Source organism: Tasmannia lanceolata, unplaced genomic scaffold, assembly GCF_043159265.1.
Source record: "Tasmannia lanceolata isolate RefF3 unplaced genomic scaffold, GAP_Taslan_0.1 ptg000007l, whole genome shotgun sequence".
Taxonomy (NCBI): Eukaryota; Viridiplantae; Streptophyta; class Magnoliopsida; order Canellales; family Winteraceae; genus Tasmannia; species Tasmannia lanceolata.
Window position 1 is genome coordinate 2,983,616 of NW_027518684.1, and position 21,741 is coordinate 3,005,356.

The window sequence follows — 21,741 nt, forward strand, 5'->3', positions numbered from 1 at the left end:
ATTAGGTCAAATTATAAATAGGACCCATGCTTTTCAAAAATTATCAACGAGGGACAAACTTCCGATTGACTAAACAGGAGAACATTTCATCTTGAGAGCAGGTCATATGATGCAAGGAGTCCTTGAAGGTTGTTATATTGCTCTTCCCTTTCGCCTTACGCCTTTATAAAGAGTTTGGGATTGGTTTGGGGTAATGGACTCTTTGGCAAAGCAGGGGGAACGCTCCGCTGCTATTATATGGCATGGGGAAAGAAATCCCCTAGTAAAGAACTAAAGACCACCAAAAACAGCAAAAAACCACCAAAATACAGCAGAAACTCAAGCCTCACTGTTTTGAAACTTTCCATAACAGTTTACCCGTCTAGTAGAATCGGGGACACCATGAGTAATGCATATAGCCGATCCTACTTTAAAAAAAGTAACAGTTTCTGGTAAGTAATTGAAAGTTAAAGAATGAAGGGATGGATGCAATTATCAGAACATGGGAGTGCAGATACAATTTCCCATATCCAGCACAATTGTCTATGACCTACATTTGGACACACCTACATGGTTTCAACACAAAATCACAAATATGACCAAGAGTAAAAATCAATATATACAAATCAGTTAGAAGCATAGTACAGTGACAATTCTCATTACACAAGATATCAAAGCAGCATTTATATGGGACCTGTTCTCCCAGCAGCCCCATCGGTGGGACTTTGATGGGACCTATTCTCCATAGTCCCCAATGTCCAATAGGAACAGCCAACATAGTCCCCAATCAGATGGAAGCATATTGCAGTGATAATTCTCACTACACAAGATATCAAAGCAACATTTATATGGGGCCTGCACTCCCAGCAGCCCCATCGGTAGGACTTTGATGGGACCTATTCTCCATAGTCCCCAATGTCCAATAGGAACAGCCAACATAAATAAATGATAAACAGATATAGTCAAAGAAATCCACTAGTAAAATATCTTAATTGTGTAGATCATTGACTTCATTTGAGAGCGAGATGGGAAATTTTCGGGACTGAGCGAACAGGATATCCAAGGGTTAATGCATTTTATAATGGCTGGCATGTATTCATGGCTGGTTGGAACTTGGAAATGAATTCCAGTAACATGTATCATCTATGAGGCTGAGATTTTAGTTCAATGCAATGGTCTCTTTATGCAAAAATTTTGGCAAATGAAAAGAGTAATCTTATTCTCTCTCCAATCAAAATTAACAGAGACATTTATCTTGCACAGATTCTCCCCACGTGCAACTCTGATTAGAAATCATAGTATATATAATCAGGAAAACAAGAAGAAATCATGCTATATCTAATCAGGGAAACAAGGAACCACTTAAAACATGCGACATAACATAGAATCAACTGAGTTTCCCAAGCTGCAAAGAAAGAAACATTTTCCAATCTCACCATCAACAAGGAAGCACTTCAAACATGCAACATAACATATAAACGTCTCTATTTTCTTGTAAACAAGGATGAGTTTCCCAAGTTGCGAGGAAAGAAACATTTTCCAAGCTCACCATCAACAACAGGTTAGCAATGTCTTCGAATTCATAAACAAGGATGAGTTTTGGATATGGTCTCTACGGCACAAACTGGATAGTCTCGAAAGCTGCAAAATGAGAAGTAGAGAATAAAATACCATAACCCACAGTGAGAGTTGTGAGTTTTATTACTGAACTACTTATACTAAGCTGAAGCCCAGTTGGATCAGTCGTAACCAGCTTCTATACGAGCACATTAAAAAGAACAAAATAGTTCACCATATAATCTAAACAGTACATTGACAATTAATAACAGAATTGTATTGCAATATCCAGAACACACTGATTTCATCTTTTGTTTGTATTTTGGGATATGTTGCAATGACCAAATACATATGGATTAGAGAGTGATGAGTGTCTTTCATCTCGAGGTAGTAGGTATCTACGGTTAACAGACATTCTGTTTTGTTGCTTTGCAGAGAAGGGAAAGAAATGTTGGAAAGCAATCGGTACATTAGGCTACAATCGCTGGAATAGTTATCCGACAGGTGATTAACTGTTTAACACATTATGGCAAAGTGTGCTAGACTATTTAGAACATCAACCTTTTTTTCCTGAAATGATGCCACTTAGAACAGAAACTAAGTATGATTTTTATGTTTTAATTGAATGTCGAAATGAGATGCGCTGGAAAATCTTTTCTGGCAGAACGATGGCCTTGTGTGTTCCTATGACTCAGTGAATACTAGATTGTGACATCATTATGTTAATACCAAGAACTTGTGGCCTCATTAACATCATACCAATAGCTTGTTGCCTCGTTATGATTAAAATCTGTTTCTACTCGTAAGGTAAAGTGGTAAACGGAGCTGACTCCTCCATTTGCAGAGTCAATTCAATCATCCCAAAAAAGAATATCCATATAGTTGGTGAAACAGAAAAGTTGGCTTAAATGGGGTGAACATGGATCAGTCTGGAACCAAATAGACGTAACAAGGCACTGTTCTGTTGGACTGTTTAAAATTATAGAACTTGGGTATTCTACATTTTAGGCTTCTATTGTTGAACTTGAAAGCAAGTAAAAGAGGCTGGGGCTTCTAATTATTGATTTTAGTGAAAATATGTTGTATTACTGGTTAGTAAGAAGGTTGTAAGCCCAAGGGTCCACTCTCCTATCTTGTTTTGATGATTCTAAACATAATTGATTATGTTCTTGAATACTAATCAATTTGCCTCGAAGTGTTGTGTTAAGATAGGTTGATCATTGAAGAAACCAACACTCCACATGGTCATGCTTGAAGATGTACCAAACAAGAGTCATAGGAGCTAAGTGGAGCTCACATTATCTCTCAAGCAAGCATACACAAGATGGAAGACCAAGGCTAAAGAGAAGTTGAAGGTTATCATAGATTCATTGTTCATCTTTTCTCTTTAGATTGCTAAGTTAATGCAAGGTTTCTCAAAAGAGTTTTTCAAAAACACTTAAGAACTTAAATGGTTTAGTGAATGATTATGTGGTGGACCAACATGTTGGGACCCTCATAAACATTCTAAATTATCTTAGGCATTGAGTTCCAAAAGCCCACAATCAAATAGCAACAAAAAATATAAAGAGTCTGTTGATTTAGGCTTCTCGGAACTCCGAGAAATGGTCCAGTAGAATTTCCCTTCTTCTGGCCGTTCTCTCGGAACTCCGAGAATTTATCTCGGAATTCCCAGAATTTCTCGGAACTCCGAGAACGTCGCGACAGCTTAGAAAAGAGCCGTTGGGATTTAAATTAAAATGTGGTTTTTGATATCAACACCCCCAAACGGCCATATTTTCTCAAGAGGCTATAAATACTCATTAAAAGAGGATTATCCCTCTCTTGAATATTTGAAAAAGCATCCTTAAGCATTCAAACACTTGCAACTCCTTTGAGCTTGAGAAATTGTTTTCTTCTCCCCAAACTTGCCTTGAAACTTGCAAATCTTTTGAGTTTGGATTTAGGCCTTCACTTGCAACCTATATTGGAGAGCAAATCAAAGGGACAACATTGTGCATCTAGCTTTCAAGAGAAGCCAAGCATTTCATTTTCCATCTATTGTAAATGTGGCTAGGGCATCCTACTTTAATACCCTAGGGAGTATCGCTTAGAACTCGGCGAAGAAAGAGAGTCGATGTAAAGGTGTCAAGGGCATCCTCATTTAATATCCCTTGGGAGTGTAATCGCCTCGGAGCCGGGCATCGTGGAGGTCTCACAATAGTGGAAATCCTTAAGGACGATCTTAAGAAGAGTGGAGTAGGGCTTTGCCCGAACCACTATACATCGGTGTGTTCCTTCTTTGTCTTGCAATTTTCATTCTTGATTTTGGTTTAGCAATTCATTTTGTTTTGATCTTACTTGAACTAACCAAAATCTAATCAAGAGAAGAAAAATCAAATTAGGTTTAATAATTATTTTAAAAGAGGTATAAATTAGTGTTTAAATCAATTCACCCCCCCTCTTGTTAATTTCAATTGGTATCAGAGCCTCGTCTCTACTTTGTTTTTAAAACCCTAACCGGTCTAGAGAAAAGATTCTGAAAAATGGCAAACTACCCTCAACACCATGAAGGATACTCAAACACTAAGCCACCCTATTTTGATGGAACCAATTATGGATTTTGGAAAACCAAAATAAAAATCTTTTTAACCCAAGATTACCAAATGTGGAGAGCCATTCATAATGGATATACATTACCCACTAGAAATATCAATGATTGGACCGAAGCCGAACGAGAAGCCTCCAACTACAATGCCAAAGCCATGAATTCCCTAATTTGTGCTTTGTCACCCTGAGAATTTAATAGAGTTTCAAATTTGAATTCGGCAAAGAAAATTTAGGACACCCTAGAAGTTACGAGGGAACAAACCAAGTTAAGGAATCTAAAATGAACCATATATTTAGGCAATATGAACTCTTTCAAATGACACCCGATGAAACTATTGCCGACATGAACACTAGATTCACTAACCTAGTAAATGGACTAAGGGGACTTGGAAAATAATTTTCAAATAGAGATTTAGTGACCAAAATCCTTAGATCCCTATTATTGTCATGGGAATCCAAAACTTCCTCAATCACCGAAGCCAAGGGCATGAACACATTAAACCTAGATGAACTAATAGGGTCCTTGATAACCCATGAGATGATTTTTAAAACAAAAGCACCCGAAATTGAAAATAAAATTGAAAAATGAAAAGGTGTTGCTTTTGCTTGCAATGTAGGTGATAACGAAGAGATGGAAGATGAAGTAGCCCTCCTAACAAGAAGGATCAAGTTTTTGCAAAGAAATATGGGAGGCATGAGAAATAGAAGGACCAATCCTCCACCATTCAAGATGAAAGAAGAGCTCGGTGACGGATCGTCTCAACCCCGATGCTATGGATGCAAGAAGCTTGGACACATTCGCCCGGATTGTCCACTTAACAGTGAGCCTTCTTCAAACAACCGTTTCAAGAGAATAGAAGGCAAGAAAGGAATAGCCGCCACATGGGATGAGGACAATAAAAGTGGAGGTGAACAAAATGATGGAGAAGATTGCTTGATAGCAAAGAATGTTTGCTTCATGGCCTCAACAAATGACAATCAAGAGGTAAATACTTTAAATGATGTCATTATTTTAAAATAAGTTCTTGATTCCTTACAAAGTGCACATGATGAACTTGAAATAGAACTTGATAAAAATGCATCACTTGAAAATTATCTTTCTAATATGACAAAAGAATTTGGTTGGTTAAAGAAAGACCATGAATTTTTAGATAATGAAAATGAAAAATATAAAGTTGAAATTCATGATTTAAATGCTTCTATCAAAATTTTAAATGAAAATCGACAAGAACTATCTATTGAAAACAACAAGCTTAAGCATGAAAATAGTAAACTATCCCATGATATGATGAGTTAAAGAAACTCTTTGAGAAATTTGAACATGGTTCACTAAAATTAGATAGGGTTGTTACTATTCAAAGATTATCTCATGATAAAAGTGGACTTGGACATAAATGGAATACTACAATATCAAACTATAAAAACAAACTTGTAAAGGCTTCTTCTAGTGGTACTAAAACTTGTTTTTATTGTGGTCTAGAAGGACATTATAAGATTGCTTGCATGTATGCTAAACAGGATAAAATCAAATTGAACTCTAAAGTAAAAATAAATGAACTTAGCAAGATTAAGAGAATTTGGGTACCAAAGGGATCTCACTTGCCTATTCATATGTAGGTATGCCCTAAAAGCCATAACAAGAAGAACACATGGTACCTTGATAGTGGATGCTCTAGACACATGACCGGAGATCTCACTCAATTTGCATCCCTATCACTCAAGGATGGTGGAGACGTTATCTTTGGAGATGATAAGAAAGGAAAAGTCAGAGGATAAGGCACCATAGGTAACTTTACCTCTCCCATACATGATGTACTCTATGTTGATGGCTTATCCCATAATCTAATTAGCATTAGTCAATTGTGTGACAATGGTTTTGAAGTAGTCTTCAACCCTGACAAATGCATTGTTAAAAATAAGATAGATGGAAAAGTAAAATTTATAGGTTATAGAGACAATAACATTTACACTATTGGACTAGATGACCTTAGACTCTAAAATGTGACTTGTCTTAATGCCATTAGTGAAGATTCTTGGTTATGGCATAGGAGGTTGGGTCATGCCGGAATGGATCTCATTTCAACCCTCTCCTCAAAAGACATTGTTAGAGGATTGCCTAAGTTCAAATACACCAAAGATCACATTTGTAGAACTTGTCAATTAGGCAAACAATTGAAGAGCTCATTTGCCCCTAAAAATATGATCTCTACCACCTACCCCTTGCAACTACTTCATATGGATCTTTTTGGACTAATGATGACAAGTAGCCTAAGTGGAAAGAGGTACGTGTTTGTCATTGTGGATGACTACTCACGATATACATGAGTCATATTTTTAGCACATAAAGATGAAACCTATGAAAATTTTCTTAAATTGTGTAATCAAGTCCAAAATGAAAAGGTATTTCCATATCTTACATTAGGAGTGGCCATGGAACGGAATTTGAAAATGTACAATTTGACACTTACTGTAATGACCATGGCATCAAACACAATTTTTCTGCACCTAGGACACCTCAACAAAATGGGGTTGTAGAAAGAAAGAACCGAACCCTCTAAGAAATGGCTAGAACTATGTTGCATGAGAATGATCTCCCTAGATATTTTTGGGCGGAGGCGGTTAGCACCGCTTGCTATATCATAAATAGGATATATATGAGGCTAATTGCTAAGAAAACACCTTATGAGCTTTGGAAAAACTTGAAACCAAATATAAGATACTTTAGAGTGTTTGGTTGTAAATGCTTCATCTTGAACATTAAAGATAATTTACACAAATTTGATAAGAAGTCGGATGATGGCATATTCTTAGGATATTCTACACGTAGCAAGGCATATATAGAGTATTTAATAGAAGAACCCTAGTTGTAGAAGAATCCATGCATGTGACATTTGATGAGAGGGAGCCAACACCTCAAGAAATGCCACATGATGAGGATGAACCTACTGAACATCTCTTACCTAAGACAAATGCTCATCCCCATGCATCTACAAGTAATACATTACCTAGTGAGGAAGTTGAAAATGTAGATGAATCATTGCCTAGGGATAGGAGAAAATTGGTAGATCATCCTGAATCCCAAATCTTAGGTGATGCCACATCGCCGGTAAGAACTAGATCATACTATCGAAATGTGAGCAACAACTTGGCATTCCTATCCGAATTAGAACCTAAGTCCATCAAGGAAGCAGAAAATGATGAATATTGGTTGATGGCTATGCAAGAAGAGTTAAGTCAATTCGAAAGGAACAAGGTGTGGAGGCTAGTGCCTAGGCCTAATCATCATCCAGTCATTGGCACGAGATGGGTGTATAGAAACAAAATGGATGAAAATGGAATTATCACTAGAAATAAAGCTAGGCTTCTAGCCCAAGGGTACAATCAGGAGGAATGAATAGACTATGATGAGACATTTACTCCTGTTGCCCGTATGCAAGCTATTAGGATACTCTTGGCATATGCATCCCATAAAGAATTTAAACTATATCAAATGGACGTCAAAAGTGCCTTTCTAAATGGCTATATCCAAGAGGAAGTGTATGTTGAGCAACCTCCAGGTTTTGAAGACTACAAACATCCAAATCATGTCTTCAGGCTTGATAAAGCTTTATATCGATTAAAACAAGCTCTTAGAGCTTGGTATGAGAGGCTTTGCACATTCCTAGTAGAAAAATGATTTGAGATGGGAAAGGTGGATAAAATATTATTTATCAAAAGAGAAAATCAAGATATCCTCCTTGTCCAGATTTATGTGGATGACACCATCTATGGCTCAACTAATCAAAAAATGTGTGATGAATTTCCAACTCTAATGAAAAATGAATTTGAAATGAGCATGATGGGTGAGTTAACCTACTTCTTAGGACTCCAAATTAAACAATATCAAAATGGGATATTTATAAATCAAGAAAAATATACAAAGGAGTTATTAAAGAAGTATGGCATAGATAGCGGTAAGACGTCAAGAATTTGCGGGTGACTCGCGGGTTGACCCGGCCCATCCGCGGGCCGCGCAGGTCACCTAAATTCTGATCGGCAAAAATGCGGGTCATCTCCTGACCCGACCCGTGTGACCTGCACCCGCATCACCCGCAGGTTGACCCAGCCCGACCCACCCGTTTGCCAGGTCTAGTGACAATGGGGGTTGGGGAAGCAATAGCTATAATAAAGATGGTGGCGGAGGCAAAGGAATGGCAGCAGGAATAAGAAGTGCTCCTATTATGTAGGGGTGCAACTTGGATTGGGTCGGGTTGAGCTTTTACTAAAAAAATGGATTGGAATCAACCCGAATCTGACCTGATTTTATTGTAAAAGCTCAACCCGAATTCCCAAAAATAGAACCGATTTGCACTCCTAATCAATGCTAGAATCTTCATGGGAGGCCATCTTTCATGGTGAAGAGTGCTTCCCCAGAATCTACCATATGCGATACTTTATGTGATCCCTGCTTCGTTGCTGAAACACTCGGCATTCATTATAATTTAAATGCCAATGAACTTGCAATGAATGCCGATTTCATGTTCGGTTGCCAGTATCGTATTGAAACTCCATTTGACTCCTAGACATGTTCAGGACATCGTCATTGGTCCCCCCCACGTGGCCTCCATCTAGCATTCCCTCCTCCTATCTTATAATCCAAATTTCCCAAAATCTTGTTTTTTGAGTAGAAGAAGAGTGGAAAATGTCTTGTCTTATTATCTTTCTCTCACTTCCCATGCTATCTATGCCAAACTCTATATTGCTAATGACACCCCTACTTTTTCCACTAATCTTCGAGACGATTGTTGCGCAACCAAACCCTACTTAAAAGCATGGTTTTAAATTTCGGCCTTTACCAAATTTCAGAATTTCGGGCCGAAATTTCGAGAAATTGAGATCTTTTTTTTTTCTAAAAAATATATGTTGCAAAATTTCGTTTGAAATTTTGGAATTTCGAAATCAATGAAATATTCTTTTAAAATTATTACCAAATTTTGACCGAAATTTTGGAATTTCGGGTTTTTGGGAAGTCCGAAACCGGTACCGAAATCGAAATGTTAAAGCATGCTTAAAAGACAAGATGTGGGTGGGTGAAAATATCAAAACATGGTTGTGCTGATCTTATTTGCCTTTGATAATTTAATTCCGAAAATGCCTCCGCTTCTTAGACCCTTCACGCCTCATCTCTCTCTCTCTCTCTCTCTCTCTCTCTGACTCTCTCACATGTGAGTACACTCGAACATTCTCCAAAAGAAGGGAAAATGTATCCGTTAATCTCAATGTCACCTTGTACCTCCCGGATTTCAAATTTTACGACCACCTTTTTCTTGCCCGGAAAGAACTTCCACGGTATCAATTTACGCCGAAAAAGAATGACAGTAAGGGCAAATTCAGAGGGTTTTGATGCTCCAGCGACTGTTGAAGAACGCGAAGAAGAGAGAAAATCAAACCCAGAAAGCAATCCTCCTCCTTCATCTTCTGCTCCCGCCATCGAGAAAGATATAAAAAAGGTGGGTTTTGTATCTTCCTTTGTTTTCCTTTCTTTCCGCAATTTATGCTTTTATTTGATTTGATATTATAACCCTCTCTGTTATTTTTCCTTCGTGGGGTTATAGGAAAGTCAGTGATTGTTTTGAGTCCCAATTTTTTAATTTTAGCATTGAGATTTCCTCAATTTATATATAGTTTAAAACGAGCCATTTTACAGTTCTTTTCTCGCAGATATTTGTTGCTTAGTATTTACTCCCTACCAGTTACTTAGTTTATATTTTCATTTTAGAAATTACCCAAATAGTCAAATTACTAAATTAGATCCTTAAATTGTTTGATAATTCACAAATCTTAATTAGTAAAGCACAACTCAATAGTTCATATTATCACTCTTCCAGTAATAGAACTTGCAAGCTAATTTTGAAATCTATTTTGAAAGTAACTCTAAGAAAATTCTGCCAATTAACCACTGACTAAACTTTGATATAAACTGATCCTAATTTTCCTACTTCAACTCCTTTAAAAGGAAATTTTGCTGCTTTCATCACGAGCATCACAATAAGTTCTCCTGTCCTGAAAAACTTTGAATTGCCACCTACGAATAGAAGCCATAGTAACTTGCTCTAACTGAAATTTTATCATTAAAAGTTAAAACCTATATGATCTGCATATGTGATGCAGCAACCAAGAGAATAAAGAAATGGAACCGCAGAAAAATAAACATAAAAGAAAGAAGATTTGATAAAAAAAAAAAAAACTCAATAGGTCTGCTCCGTATTTGTCAATTCCATTCTGATGGTCATTCTTGTTTTCTCTGGGACTGGAACATTTTAGAGTTTCACTCACTCTAATGTTCTTTTTAGGAAAATACACAACAGAAAAATTAGACAAAAAAAAATCATAAAAAGCGCATCACTTGGAATGCTCCCCCAACAGTCATTAATGGGCAAGTTGTTTAGGGATTGATACCAAAACAGACTTCCCGGACCTCGACTCTCGTCAACTCTAATGTTTTTAGATAGGGGATGGACTTTTCATCTTTTGCCCGTCTTCCATTCTCGTGTAATGTGGTTGGTAACTGATTTTTAGTCTCCGACAGGAAAAATTTTTAGAAAAAAATTCGAAGAACATTACAACAACCTAATGTAACAAATAAACACCCATGACTAATTAAATCATCTTCTAAATGAACTCGGCATCAAATGGTCTCTTGATGAACCTAATTAATATCAGAAACCATGAAACTGACATAAACAAATATAATTTTATGAAATGGAACTTTTGGTCTTCAACTTTTTTCGAATGTTGTCACTTCTTAAGTCTCAACTCTGAAGTCCTAATGATCAACAAACACAAATGATGAGTCTTTCTTATTCATAACAATCCTCTTTTTCATCATCTCCACCATCCGGATCATCTCGCACTCTCTTGAGCCTGATCATCGACGTGCACATACTCTCCTCTTCTGCAACACCAACATTGGGTTGTTCGATAAATAACCAATCAAGCTTACCTAAGTTGAGACAGACAAAATCCTCTGCTACCCACTCCTGCACAATATCAATGTTCTCTAGGCAGATAGGGTGCAAAGTGGTTGTTATCCTCTTCCATATATTCCTATTATAATATGTTACAAATTCTAATTTCCGTGAATTTATATTAACTAGAAGTGTAGGCTTGTAGCTGCAAAACATACTTTTCTGGAAACTTTATATTGTAGTGAAAGGATTAGATTATTCAACCTTTGATGTCTAGTCTATTCCTCTTGTTAGAGTGCATGTGTGATAAAGTAATCCATTACTTTACCATTAAAAAAAGAAGAAGTAATCCATTCCTTTCGGATCAAGTTGTACTCACTTACCAAGAAAATTCCTTTCGAAGCAATTCATACTCTCCAAGAAATCAAACAACAAAGATTTGCATTTCAAGGCAATCGTTCCCAAACTGGGACCACCATGCAACTACAATATTAAACTTCACAATGTAGCTTAAAGTTTCAAAATCAAATTAAGGCAGAAACAAATAAAAATTAACAATAAGACTTAGCTTGTAATGCTTGCTAATTTACTAAGTACATCAAAGCCACCGGATCTAGTTCGATACTCTTCCACCTAGGAATTGGCTACATCTTAAGTTTCAAAGTCAGCTATAGTAAACCTCTAGGACTTCTCTGTGCCTCTAGAAAGTGGTGCTGAAAAAATTATTGGTCGAGAAAGTTACTGATGTAGCCTTGGGAAGAAAACAAGGAGTTGTACGCTGTTATACATGCGTTGTTTCATTGGAGATATTACTTACCTCTTTGTTCTATTTCTCTTCCTGGTCCTACATCAGTAAACCACTGCATGAATGTGACTATGATGCTACTCATATCATCTTTTGTCCATCACCCTTCAAATGGGCATGTATTTAGATTTATCACAGTTCATGCGTTCATATATTGCTTCCTTAGCCTTATAAATGGCCTTGTATAAAAAAATCCATTGTAGACTTGTCTTGGCTATCCACTCGGTGAAGAACATCCAGTCATTCACTAAAGGCTCTTAACTCTCAAAATCTGATTACAATTGTAAGAAATATTACTATCCAACAATGTATTGACAACCTCAATGGTAACTTAATGCGAGGCATAATTGGTGGTAGCATAATCACTAGAGACTCATATTTGTTCGAGACCTTCACAAACTTTGTACGAGCAAGAAGGAGACCAACCATCGTTTTCTGATTTCTCTCCCTTCTTTCCGCCAGCAAGAGAGTAGGAGATGATCCCATGTTTCCAGGTTTTAGAAATCTCAGGAGGGGGGAGAAATTTCTAAAACCTGGATTCTTACTTAAATTCCAAGATTCTATTGAGAAGCGAAACGGATGGTCTCCTCCTTCTCGTCTCCCATCACGGATTTTGAGGAAATCCAAAATTCTAGTATCCGCGTATCCAAACGGCCCTGAAGAATCTTGAAATTTCGAATTAATGGGACCATTATATTGGGCTCCTTTGATGAAGTCACATTTTACATTTCTGTATAGTTTCCCCATCAAACTTTGACCCACATTTTGAGCCAGAAACAGAAAAAGCTTGCAAATCAATAAAATCATAGATATTTAGAAGATCTTCAAAACAAGCTATAGGTTGCTTAAAACAGATATTCTGTTGAAACGTTAGACCTCTTGGAAATTTCTACATCACTTTGAAGGACCCTTGTCTTTTGACTGCCTCAATGTGCCATCGTATCTTATGAGTTTCGTTATCTGTTTTGGACAGATGTATCATTGTAGATTGTCTTCTGTTTTGAATCTTCTGACCTGAATTTTCTTTTTTCAAAATGCTGCAATTTATATGAAAATCTTTGCGTACTTTTTGCATGCCATGTGTGTTTTTCTTTTGTTTTTTTCCTCCTTTGGCGAATAAGGAGTATGCATTTTCCACTATAATAGAATCTTGAAGAAGTCTTGACTAATTTCTACGAAAGAGGGGGGTTTATTTGTCATCTTTTGAAGATATTTCCCACGATTTCTGTGGGGGTGACAGATGACTTCTGGTTAACAGTGACTGCCATGGCACATGTGTATGGTGGGCTGCCAGGTGTATGTTGGGCCATCACAAGACCAATATGTTTTGCTGGTCTAACTTTGATCAGATGATTGCTCTCTTTTTCACCCCATGGTATAATGATGTCCTTTTCCATCAATTTATAGGTTATTTCTTATCCAGGTGGGAATGGTGGAAATGGACCAATATGGTATTTGCCACCAGTGAACAGATTCAATCACTATAAATGTTTGCCACATATATGGTGGGCCAAGGTTTTCCTCTTGTTAATAAGAAGTGAGGACAGCCGCCTGTCGCCATTTTCGTTTTTTGTTCCTCAAATTTAAAAATAAACTTTACTCCAATTATTTATGGATGAGACTTTAATTTCTTATTTCTCATTAAGTATGAGGTTGCCTTTTTCTTCATGTTTTTTAGTATTTCTGAATTGCACATGTTAATAACTATTTTTTCACGTCAGTGCAACATTAGAATTGATGCATACTTTCCAGCATATTTATGTCTGTTTATGTTTCATTTCTTCTATAGGTTGTTCAAAAGACTGCTGCAACCTTTGCACCAAGGGCTTCCACTGCCACCAAGAATCCTGCAGTGCCTGGAACTACTTTATACACTGTTTTTGAAGTTCAAGGCTATGCCTCAATGTTATTGGGTGGAGCTCTATCCTTCAATCTTATTTTCCCATCAAACGAACCAGACATATGGAGACTAATGGGCATGTGGTCCATTTGGATGTTCAGTACGTTATGCTTGATTTTCTTTTGTAGTTGCATTTGTATCTGAACCATTTTCTTACATCCAATTTTTCCACATATAAATCACATAGCTATTTGTACAGCCTTACTCTTTCTTATGCCTGTCCCTGACTACTCCCTCTAGAAATACTCTTTGATGTTGCTTCACAAGGCATGCATATTAGTATGTAGTTTAATGTCTTTAATTGCACTCATCTTTGAAGCTATGTGCATTTGCTACTTTATGCTTTTTAGGCCTAAGTGATTTCAAATTTCAGTTTCCCTCCAAAAACCTAATTTTTCTTCCGTAACAATGTGCTGCATCACAATGTAGTCCCTTCACTTGCAATTTTTTTGACAGTGATAGATGAACTATGCAGAATTGGGTGGTGAAAATGCATACAGTACCAAATCCTCTTCCAATCTTTCTGACTTAATCCTTGATTTTGCAGCGATCCCTTCTCTCAGAGCACGTGATTGCTCAAAGGACGAGAAGGAAGCTTTAAATTATCTCTTTCTTGTCATCCCATTACTCAATGTTTTAATTCCATTCTTTTGGAAATCCTTTTCAATTGTTTGGTCTGCAGATACAATCACTTTCTTTCTGATGTATGCATGGAAGGTATACATTTTCATTCTTGATATAAATCAATTCACTTGCTATTTTTAAGTCTAGCTCAACCAAGACTACTTGTCTACAGCTTGGATGGCTGCAGAAAATGGAGCAGAAATAAAAAAATTCTTAGCGTTTGGCGCTTGTTCTCAAACAAGTCTTCACTGCAGGGAGAGGAAGAAACATAATCTTTCATACTTTCTTAAATGAAAGGATGTTGGTTCACATTTCTTATAACCAGGCCTGGAAATATTGGTTCTTTACAGGTTTATATGATGAAATCTACATGGGAAATAGTTGACTGTCAAAATTGATTAGTAAGTTCATTATGACTACCATGTGAATATGCTTGGCTTCTATGTGAAGTGCTCCAAGTTATGAGCAGGAGGAAGAACTGTTGTTTATACGTGTGGCTTGTAGAGAATGACCATTTTGGTAGTTGAACTTGACCAGAAAGATCTGCAAGTATTGTTTTCATGCTGTACTAAATTACTCAGCTATGAGAAAAAAAATAATTTTGAGGCTGGATGATGACTGAATATATTTTCTGTTGTATTATTTTGTTCTCATAAGGTAACATTGTCATCTTAGCAAAATTTTGGGACTTATTTGTAGCAAAATCTCTCTCTCTCTCTCTCTCTCTCCGTATTTGGAAAACTATTTATGGGCTTATTTACACTCAATACAAAATGGGGGTTTAATAAATGGGATTTGCCGGGACCATCGCAGAAGGCATTTTGCGGACAGGCTTTTGCATGAGAGAGAAGCCACATAGGATTAATTAAATGAATAAGACAAAAAGTGAGTCTATGCGGCTGCTCTCTCATGCAGCAAAATGCCTTTTGCGATGGTCCCTAGTAAATCCCTTAATAAAAAATATTTAATCGGAAAACTACTAATATTTAATCCCAAGCAGCGTTGTGCATAAATCAAAGTACTATGGCCTTGAGACTTGAAGTATCTCACAACGCTGCTTGGGCTCTCTATCAGAAAACCATATTAATCACCACAATAGGTTCTTCTCGGGATTGGCTATCCTGCATAGATAATTTTACCTAAATACCAGGGATTGGCTACGCTGCTTGCATGGTAAGCATAGGTAATGGCATCGAGGTTGAAAATATACTCCCAACAGTGCTTATATTGATAAATGACATTACGTCTGTACTATTTAGAACATCCCAGGAAAAAATATAACTTTAATTCTATTTTTTTTTTTGAAATGGTTAATTCTAATTTTTTAATGAACAATCTAAACCATTATAGAGGATTGCTTCTAAAAGGAAGTTCAATTCAAATTAGCTTAAGGATATCTGTGAACAGCTCTTGGGTGTGAGCCAGCAATCTCTTCGGAAGAGGGTTAGGGTTGTTTGAATGGGGTTGAAGCAAGTTTATCTGCAAGCTCAAGTTCAAGAATAAGCAAGATGACTAAGAAGTAGTGGAAATAGGAGACCTTATATGATGCCCGACCGTGAGAACGTAAAGGGCGGAGAGAGAACCATCTCTCCCTTGATTTTTAATCCAAGAGAAAGCCCCGTTTTTTACTTTTCCTTGGTTTTTTAAACCAAGGCAGCAGGTTTTGTCTCCTTCCGCCCTTTACATTCTCACGGTTGGGCATCATATAATTTCTCGTGAAAATAGAGTAACAATCTAAAACCAAAGCAAGAATAGGGAATACTTGTTTTTGATTTTGAGACCCGTCCAAAAATGATCATTGGATCAAATTCAAACACTATATGATGAACAGCCCACAGTATGAAATTCTTTATTGGGTGTGATTAACAAAATGTAATTCTACCACAGTGTTTTTAACTATTAGAATGTTGTACATTGTTTTTTTAAATGGTAACTATTACAATGTTGTACTGTGAAGTAACTGCAAATTTGTTGTAGCTTGTTTTTCCACGAGATAATCTTAAAATGTTACATAAGCTGATTTCTCCACAATAACGATGCCGAAAGAGTAGCACTACAGTCTTGAATTGGCATGCATGCTTTGTCATCTACAAGGTCATACCTTTTCGTGATAGGAAAAAAAAAAAGACGAACTGAAGTTGTGACGATTGAAGAGGTTTTTCATCATATGTTATATATACTCATCATCACTGTCATCATCTTCATCAGAGGCTGATTCATCTTCCCTCGGTTTCAACAGTGTTTTCATGTCGAACGATGGCTCTGTTTCCATTTCCTCAATGTCAATAGAGTCATAGGTCATGCGTTGCTCGAACTTCTCATCGGTACAATTGAGAAGCCATCCTAGAGAGCATTTTAGACACTTCTTAGTAACCATCTGATGTCTAGGTCTTATTGTCGACTCCAGCCCATAAGTAAAGAAAGCAGGAAAAGCAACCAAATCATCCAAATCCCTATGCATCTCTCTCTGAAAATAATCAAAGTTCAATTTCATGATGTCGAGATTCAAAGCAAGCAATTGAGGACAACCAACAACCATGTTTTTCACTTGGTTTAATGTAAAACCACAGTTCTTTAGGTAATCAACATGCTTTAATATGGGAGCTTGACTGAGACTAACAACTTGTGGCATTTTCTCCAGAACTCTGCCAAAATCCTCATGGCCCACATCAATCCTTGAGTCAAACAAGTGCTGTTGAGAGATAAGTTTTGGCTTCAGATCAATACCAATTATCTCAGGATATTGTGCTACCACAGAAGCTAACAACTCTTTTCTCACACCAAATTCTAAGAGAAGATCAACATTTGGTTTCACACAATCGTCCAAGCTAAAACCAAGGATGTGAGGCCGCCTTTCGATCAGTCTTGCCACGGCTAATCTCGGAATACCAAGCCATTCAAGGTACTCCACAAAAGGCTTGATAACCCTACCAACTCGCATGCCCAATATCTCAGGATTTCTCGTAAGAATACCTCCGATTTCTCTTCTTGCCACTCCAATTCCGACCAAATATGCCACAGATGTGCTCATGGTCCCATCCAGTTTGAATCCCAATACCTCCGGATATCTCTCAAGAACTCGAGGAATGTCGTTCGGCTTAATATCCATCCCTTGAAGATACTTAACAACAGGTTGGAGATCTACCACGACACTAGAGTGGAGAACTTGTGGGTATCTACTCAAGAAGTCCGTAAATGTAGACTTGCGAACTCCCAACTTACCAAGGAAATCAAGAACAGGGATCATGTTCTTCTTCACGCTGCAACCAAGGACAAGTGGGTAGCTGTTGATGTCCTCTATAGTAAGACCTAATTTGTGCAAGAAATCAACACGCTCCCTCATGACATCAACGCTGACGGGAAGCTCCAAACCATCAAGTTCATCAGGAACAATACCCAACCCCCTCAAGAACTCATAAACTTGAATGCGGTTAGTAATCCTCTCATTTTTCATTTCTAGTAAACTAGGTCGACTATAGAGGGAGGAGGCACGTCCTTGTTTTCGACTGGAATGTGTGGTAGGTGGCTTAGTCAAGGAAGAATCCAGAGACGCAGTAGAAGCGTACATCCTCTCAGAAACTGAGTATTGAATTCTGGTTATCAACCCAATTTTTTTACAACCCAAACTCTGTGTTTGTGTCCATGGATTAAACTGGGTATAGTGAAAGTTAAGAATGGATAATTCAGGATGTGAGAATAAAAACCCAGGCTTTGTTAGGCTAGTATAGGCAAGAATCTTCATGCTTACTGTGGCCTGAAATCAGAGAGGATCTGCATAAGAAAAAAATGAGAATATCAATCTAGATTTTCAAAATCCTCTTTGTTCGGTGCAGGATGTAGTTTAACATAGAGAAATTGCGGAAAAAGATTGAGAATTTGAGACAGCCTCAATACTTCGAAATTCGGGATCATGCTTTTGAGTTTTCACACACACGCACGCGCGCGCACACGCACGGGATCATGCTTTTGAGTCTTCACACACACACACACAAATTTTTTTTTTGAGGTCATTAATTGCAATGAGTGGCACAAAACATTCCACATTTATAGAATATTAGTCTGAACTGTGGTTTTTTAACTTTTAAGTTGGCTTAGCTAACATGGCAGCAAATACCAACCAGAAAAAACAGAATTATTAATAGATTTCACTAAAGCTGAGAATAGGAGTTTATAAAATGGTAGGAATTCAATACATAATAAAGAAAAAGAAACCTGAAAACCATAGTTTCAAAATTCCCCCGCATCATGGTGGATTCCCCGGAGTAGACTCCCTTTTACCTTGGCCGCATTCTTATTCGAGTCTGTGTTTTCCCCTATAAAGTCAATCAAAACTCTTTTTGACTCTCCCGATTTATAACAGCGTCAATCGAGTACTCAGCTGCATCAACCGAGTACTCAACCACGTCGTGCTGAGTCAACTAGGATATGCTTTGGCCGCATTTTGGCCCATAACAGCATTTTGAAACAGTGAGAAAACTAATGAATAGCAAACTCCAAAGCCCGAACAGAAGAACGAAATTCCTTGAATCTATGAATTCCTGCAATGGCAGGATGAATGCAGCAACAATTGCGGGTGGGGATAGGGCATGTAAAACCACTGAAGCAGGATTCGTACCCAGAGTTGGGGAGTCGCGAATCCCCGAATGGCGAATCCGAACCATGATTCGATTCGAATCCCCGATTCTAGGGAATCCCGATTCCCAATTTGGGGAACCCCGATTCCCAATTTTGGGAACCCCGATTTCCACTTTATAGGAACCCCGATTCCCAGGCGATTCCCTGCAAATCCCAACTCCCCACGAATCCCCGACGAATCCCCGACGAATCCCCGTCGAATCTCTGGCAAACCCACGATTCCCGCTTCCCACCATCCCAAGAGCCTTCGATTCCCGCTTTCGAATCCCGAATCGAATCCCGCTTTCGATTCCCGCCTTGGCAACCTTGTGTAAAACATCCGGTATATGGCTTTGATTTTTGAACTCCCAGCTAAATTAATTTACAGGAAAACAATGAAAAGGAGAAATATATAATAACTTAATTTATTGAAGTTGGCAACTCTGGTTCCCACTTTAGTAGTTGCATTGTAGAAAAAAAACATACTTTCATAGGTTATCTGTCTCGATAATAGAAGGCATTGAAATGTAATATTAAGGCCCTGTTTATTTAAGATTATGTCAACCGATTGTGAGTGCCAAACCAATTGTTTTACTCAAAATTATGTTTAAATTTGAGTCCAATAATCAGTTTAGCACTCACAGTCGATTTTCATAATCTTAAACGAACAGGGCCTAATTATATAATGAAGCTGAAGAACTAGATTTTTTGTACTTTAAAACCCTAGCAACCCGAGTGCAGACAATAGCCATAAAGATGTCAATCTAGGGTTTTTAGCGTTCAATATTCTAATACATTGAGAAGAAGAATAACAAGACAAAAAATAAGAAGCTTAAAAGCTGTCAATACCCTAGCAGCTGAATTTCAGAAATCTGCAACTTAATTTCTCGCAGATAAAATGTGTTTTCTAGGGCTTCAAAACCCTAGATTCAAAACCCTATCAACAATTGAATTGCAAAGCTTAGAAAAAAAAAGAAAAAGAAAAAGAAAAGAAGATATGTTGATGAAGACAAACTGATACTAAGAAATTGATAATTTGGTAAGTAAATAGAAGTTATTTGAAGAGAAATACCTAATCTTTTCTGTTGTTTTGCACTTTAAATCTGCTCTAACAAAGCAAGAACACCATTTCGGTTTTTGCCTTGAAAGCAAATGAAAGATGGATAAATATGCATTTTGGCTTATCCTTCACTGGCCTCACTAACGTGCGCACAGGGTTTTGTGTAATACGAGAGGGCGTTTGGCTACGGAAATGGTAATGCCACCCCTAATATTGATTTGGATCGCAAGAAAAAACATTTGGAATTTTTTTTTCTTTCTATGATTGAGGAGGGAAATGATATAATTAATATATCATCATAAATTGAAGCTTCAGATGATTATTTTTCATTTTTGTGTGTGTGTGTGTAAAAAAGTAGAAAGCTTTAGAAATATGTTTCCTTTCCAAACTTTTTCAGAAAATTCCTTGAATCCAAAAAGGCTTTCATTTGGTCATTTTGCTTAAATAAAGGGAAATGATAAATCCGCCCCCTTTGATCCCAGGAACACCCCCTTGTCAGTGTATGAATGACTAAAGAGGGGCTGTTGTACTTATGTCAGAAGAAATCAATCCCCTGATTGCCACAAACACTGACAGGGGGGTGTTCCTGGTGATCAAAAGGGGCGAATATAAGAAACCATCTAGACATCTAAGAAGAATGAGGTGACTACATGTAAGACGAAGATATCGATTTCTTTAGTACAAGTTACAACTATGTTTTAAGGGAGTCTAACTAATAATCACTGTTAGGAACTTGGGATTAATCCTAATGGTCAATAGGGGGTGCACACAGGTCATGTGGATGTAATCATGACCGCTGATCTGGTGGACAATCGTGATGTCACTCACATGATCTTGATCACATGCTGAACAAAAATCCTTTCCACAAGATTTAAGTCCTTCAAAAATCATGATGCAACCCACATGATCTTAATCCTAATGATGCTCTGTGATCTACTCCATCCGACCATTGAAGAAGCTCAAGATCTTCCAATCTAACCATGTCCTAATACATAGACAAATAGAATTCTAAGCCTTGCCTTGGTAGATAAAGGACCAACCAAAGGAAACTCTGATTCTCTTTTATTGTTTCAAGTGTCTTGCTCTCATTCAGCCAAGACCCATATTTATAAAGAATGAGATTAGGGTTAGTTTCTTAATCCAACTCTTCCTTTGTAAATGGGAAATGATGAATACACCCCTTTTCTTTGCACAGGACAGCCAGCTGCAGTGTACGTGGCAATCAGGTCCCTTGAATATCCTTCCCATGTGAAGTACATCAGCCTCTCTGCAGTCATTGATACACTGCAGCTGGCCGTCCCAAGTAAAAAATGGAGCGCATATATCACTTCCCTTTCTAAATTTGAATTCTTAATGGAATTAACCTTTATTATTCTAAAACCCTTAAATATAATATAGGTGGCCACCCTATTAGATCTCATGAGTGATAACTTCAACATCTCTCTCTCTCTCTCTCATGCATTAAGCTCACATAAGAAAGAGAAGTGAAAGAACAAATCAAGAGAGTTCCATTTTCTAGGGGGCTTGACTATTGTTTTGGTAGACCCTTGGAGAAGGCTAATCACTCAATTATCAAAGTTCCTTCACTAGGAAGGCGTAAAAAATGCAGAGATTTTGTTATTGGATGAATGGAAATGGGAAGAGGTTGAAGTATTAGGAAGCCACA

At 37.5% G+C, this 21,741-nt stretch overlaps 2 protein-coding genes across 2 annotated transcripts; one reads left to right on the forward strand and one right to left on the reverse strand.

Moving 5' to 3' along the window:
- The first annotated feature begins 9,264 nt into the window (after positions 1-9,264).
- Positions 9,265-15,043, forward strand: LOC143881438 (protein RESISTANCE TO PHYTOPHTHORA 1, chloroplastic-like). The gene is made up of 4 exons (XM_077384505.1): positions 9,265-9,614; positions 13,667-13,877; positions 14,325-14,494; positions 14,574-15,043. The coding sequence occupies exons 1-4, from the start codon at positions 9,366-9,368 to the stop codon at positions 14,604-14,606; spliced, it is 663 nt and encodes a 220-aa protein (XP_077240620.1). The 5' UTR covers positions 9,265-9,365; the 3' UTR covers positions 14,607-15,043.
- Positions 15,044-16,222: 1,179 nt separating this feature from the next.
- Positions 16,223-20,242, reverse strand: LOC143881434 (transcription termination factor MTERF4, chloroplastic-like). The gene is made up of 2 exons (XM_077384503.1): positions 20,088-20,242; positions 16,223-18,172 (listed from the first exon to the last, which is right to left on the reverse strand). Exon 2 carries the CDS (start codon positions 18,141-18,143, stop codon positions 16,572-16,574), a length of 1,572 nt encoding a protein of 523 aa, XP_077240618.1. The 5' UTR covers positions 18,144-18,172; positions 20,088-20,242; the 3' UTR covers positions 16,223-16,571.
- Between the last annotated feature and the right edge of the window lie 1,499 nt (positions 20,243-21,741).

What these genes read in the sequence shown, in the direction of transcription:
- LOC143881438 (XM_077384505.1), top strand. Translation starts at nt 9,366, where the DNA reads ATGTATCCGTTAATCTCAATGTCACCTTGTACCTCCCGGATTTCAAAT. An exon ending in GTGGTCCATTTGGATGTTCA is followed by an intron (nt 13,878 to 14,324) that starts GTACGTTATGCT and finishes TTGATTTTGCAG; the next exon opens with CGATCCCTTCTCTCAGAGCA. An exon ending in TTCTGATGTATGCATGGAAG is followed by an intron (nt 14,495 to 14,573) that starts GTATACATTTTC and finishes ACTTGTCTACAG; the next exon opens with CTTGGATGGCTGCAGAAAAT.
- LOC143881434 (XM_077384503.1), bottom strand. Translation starts at nt 18,143, where the DNA reads ATGAAGATTCTTGCCTATACTAGCCTAACAAAGCCTGGGTTTTTATTC.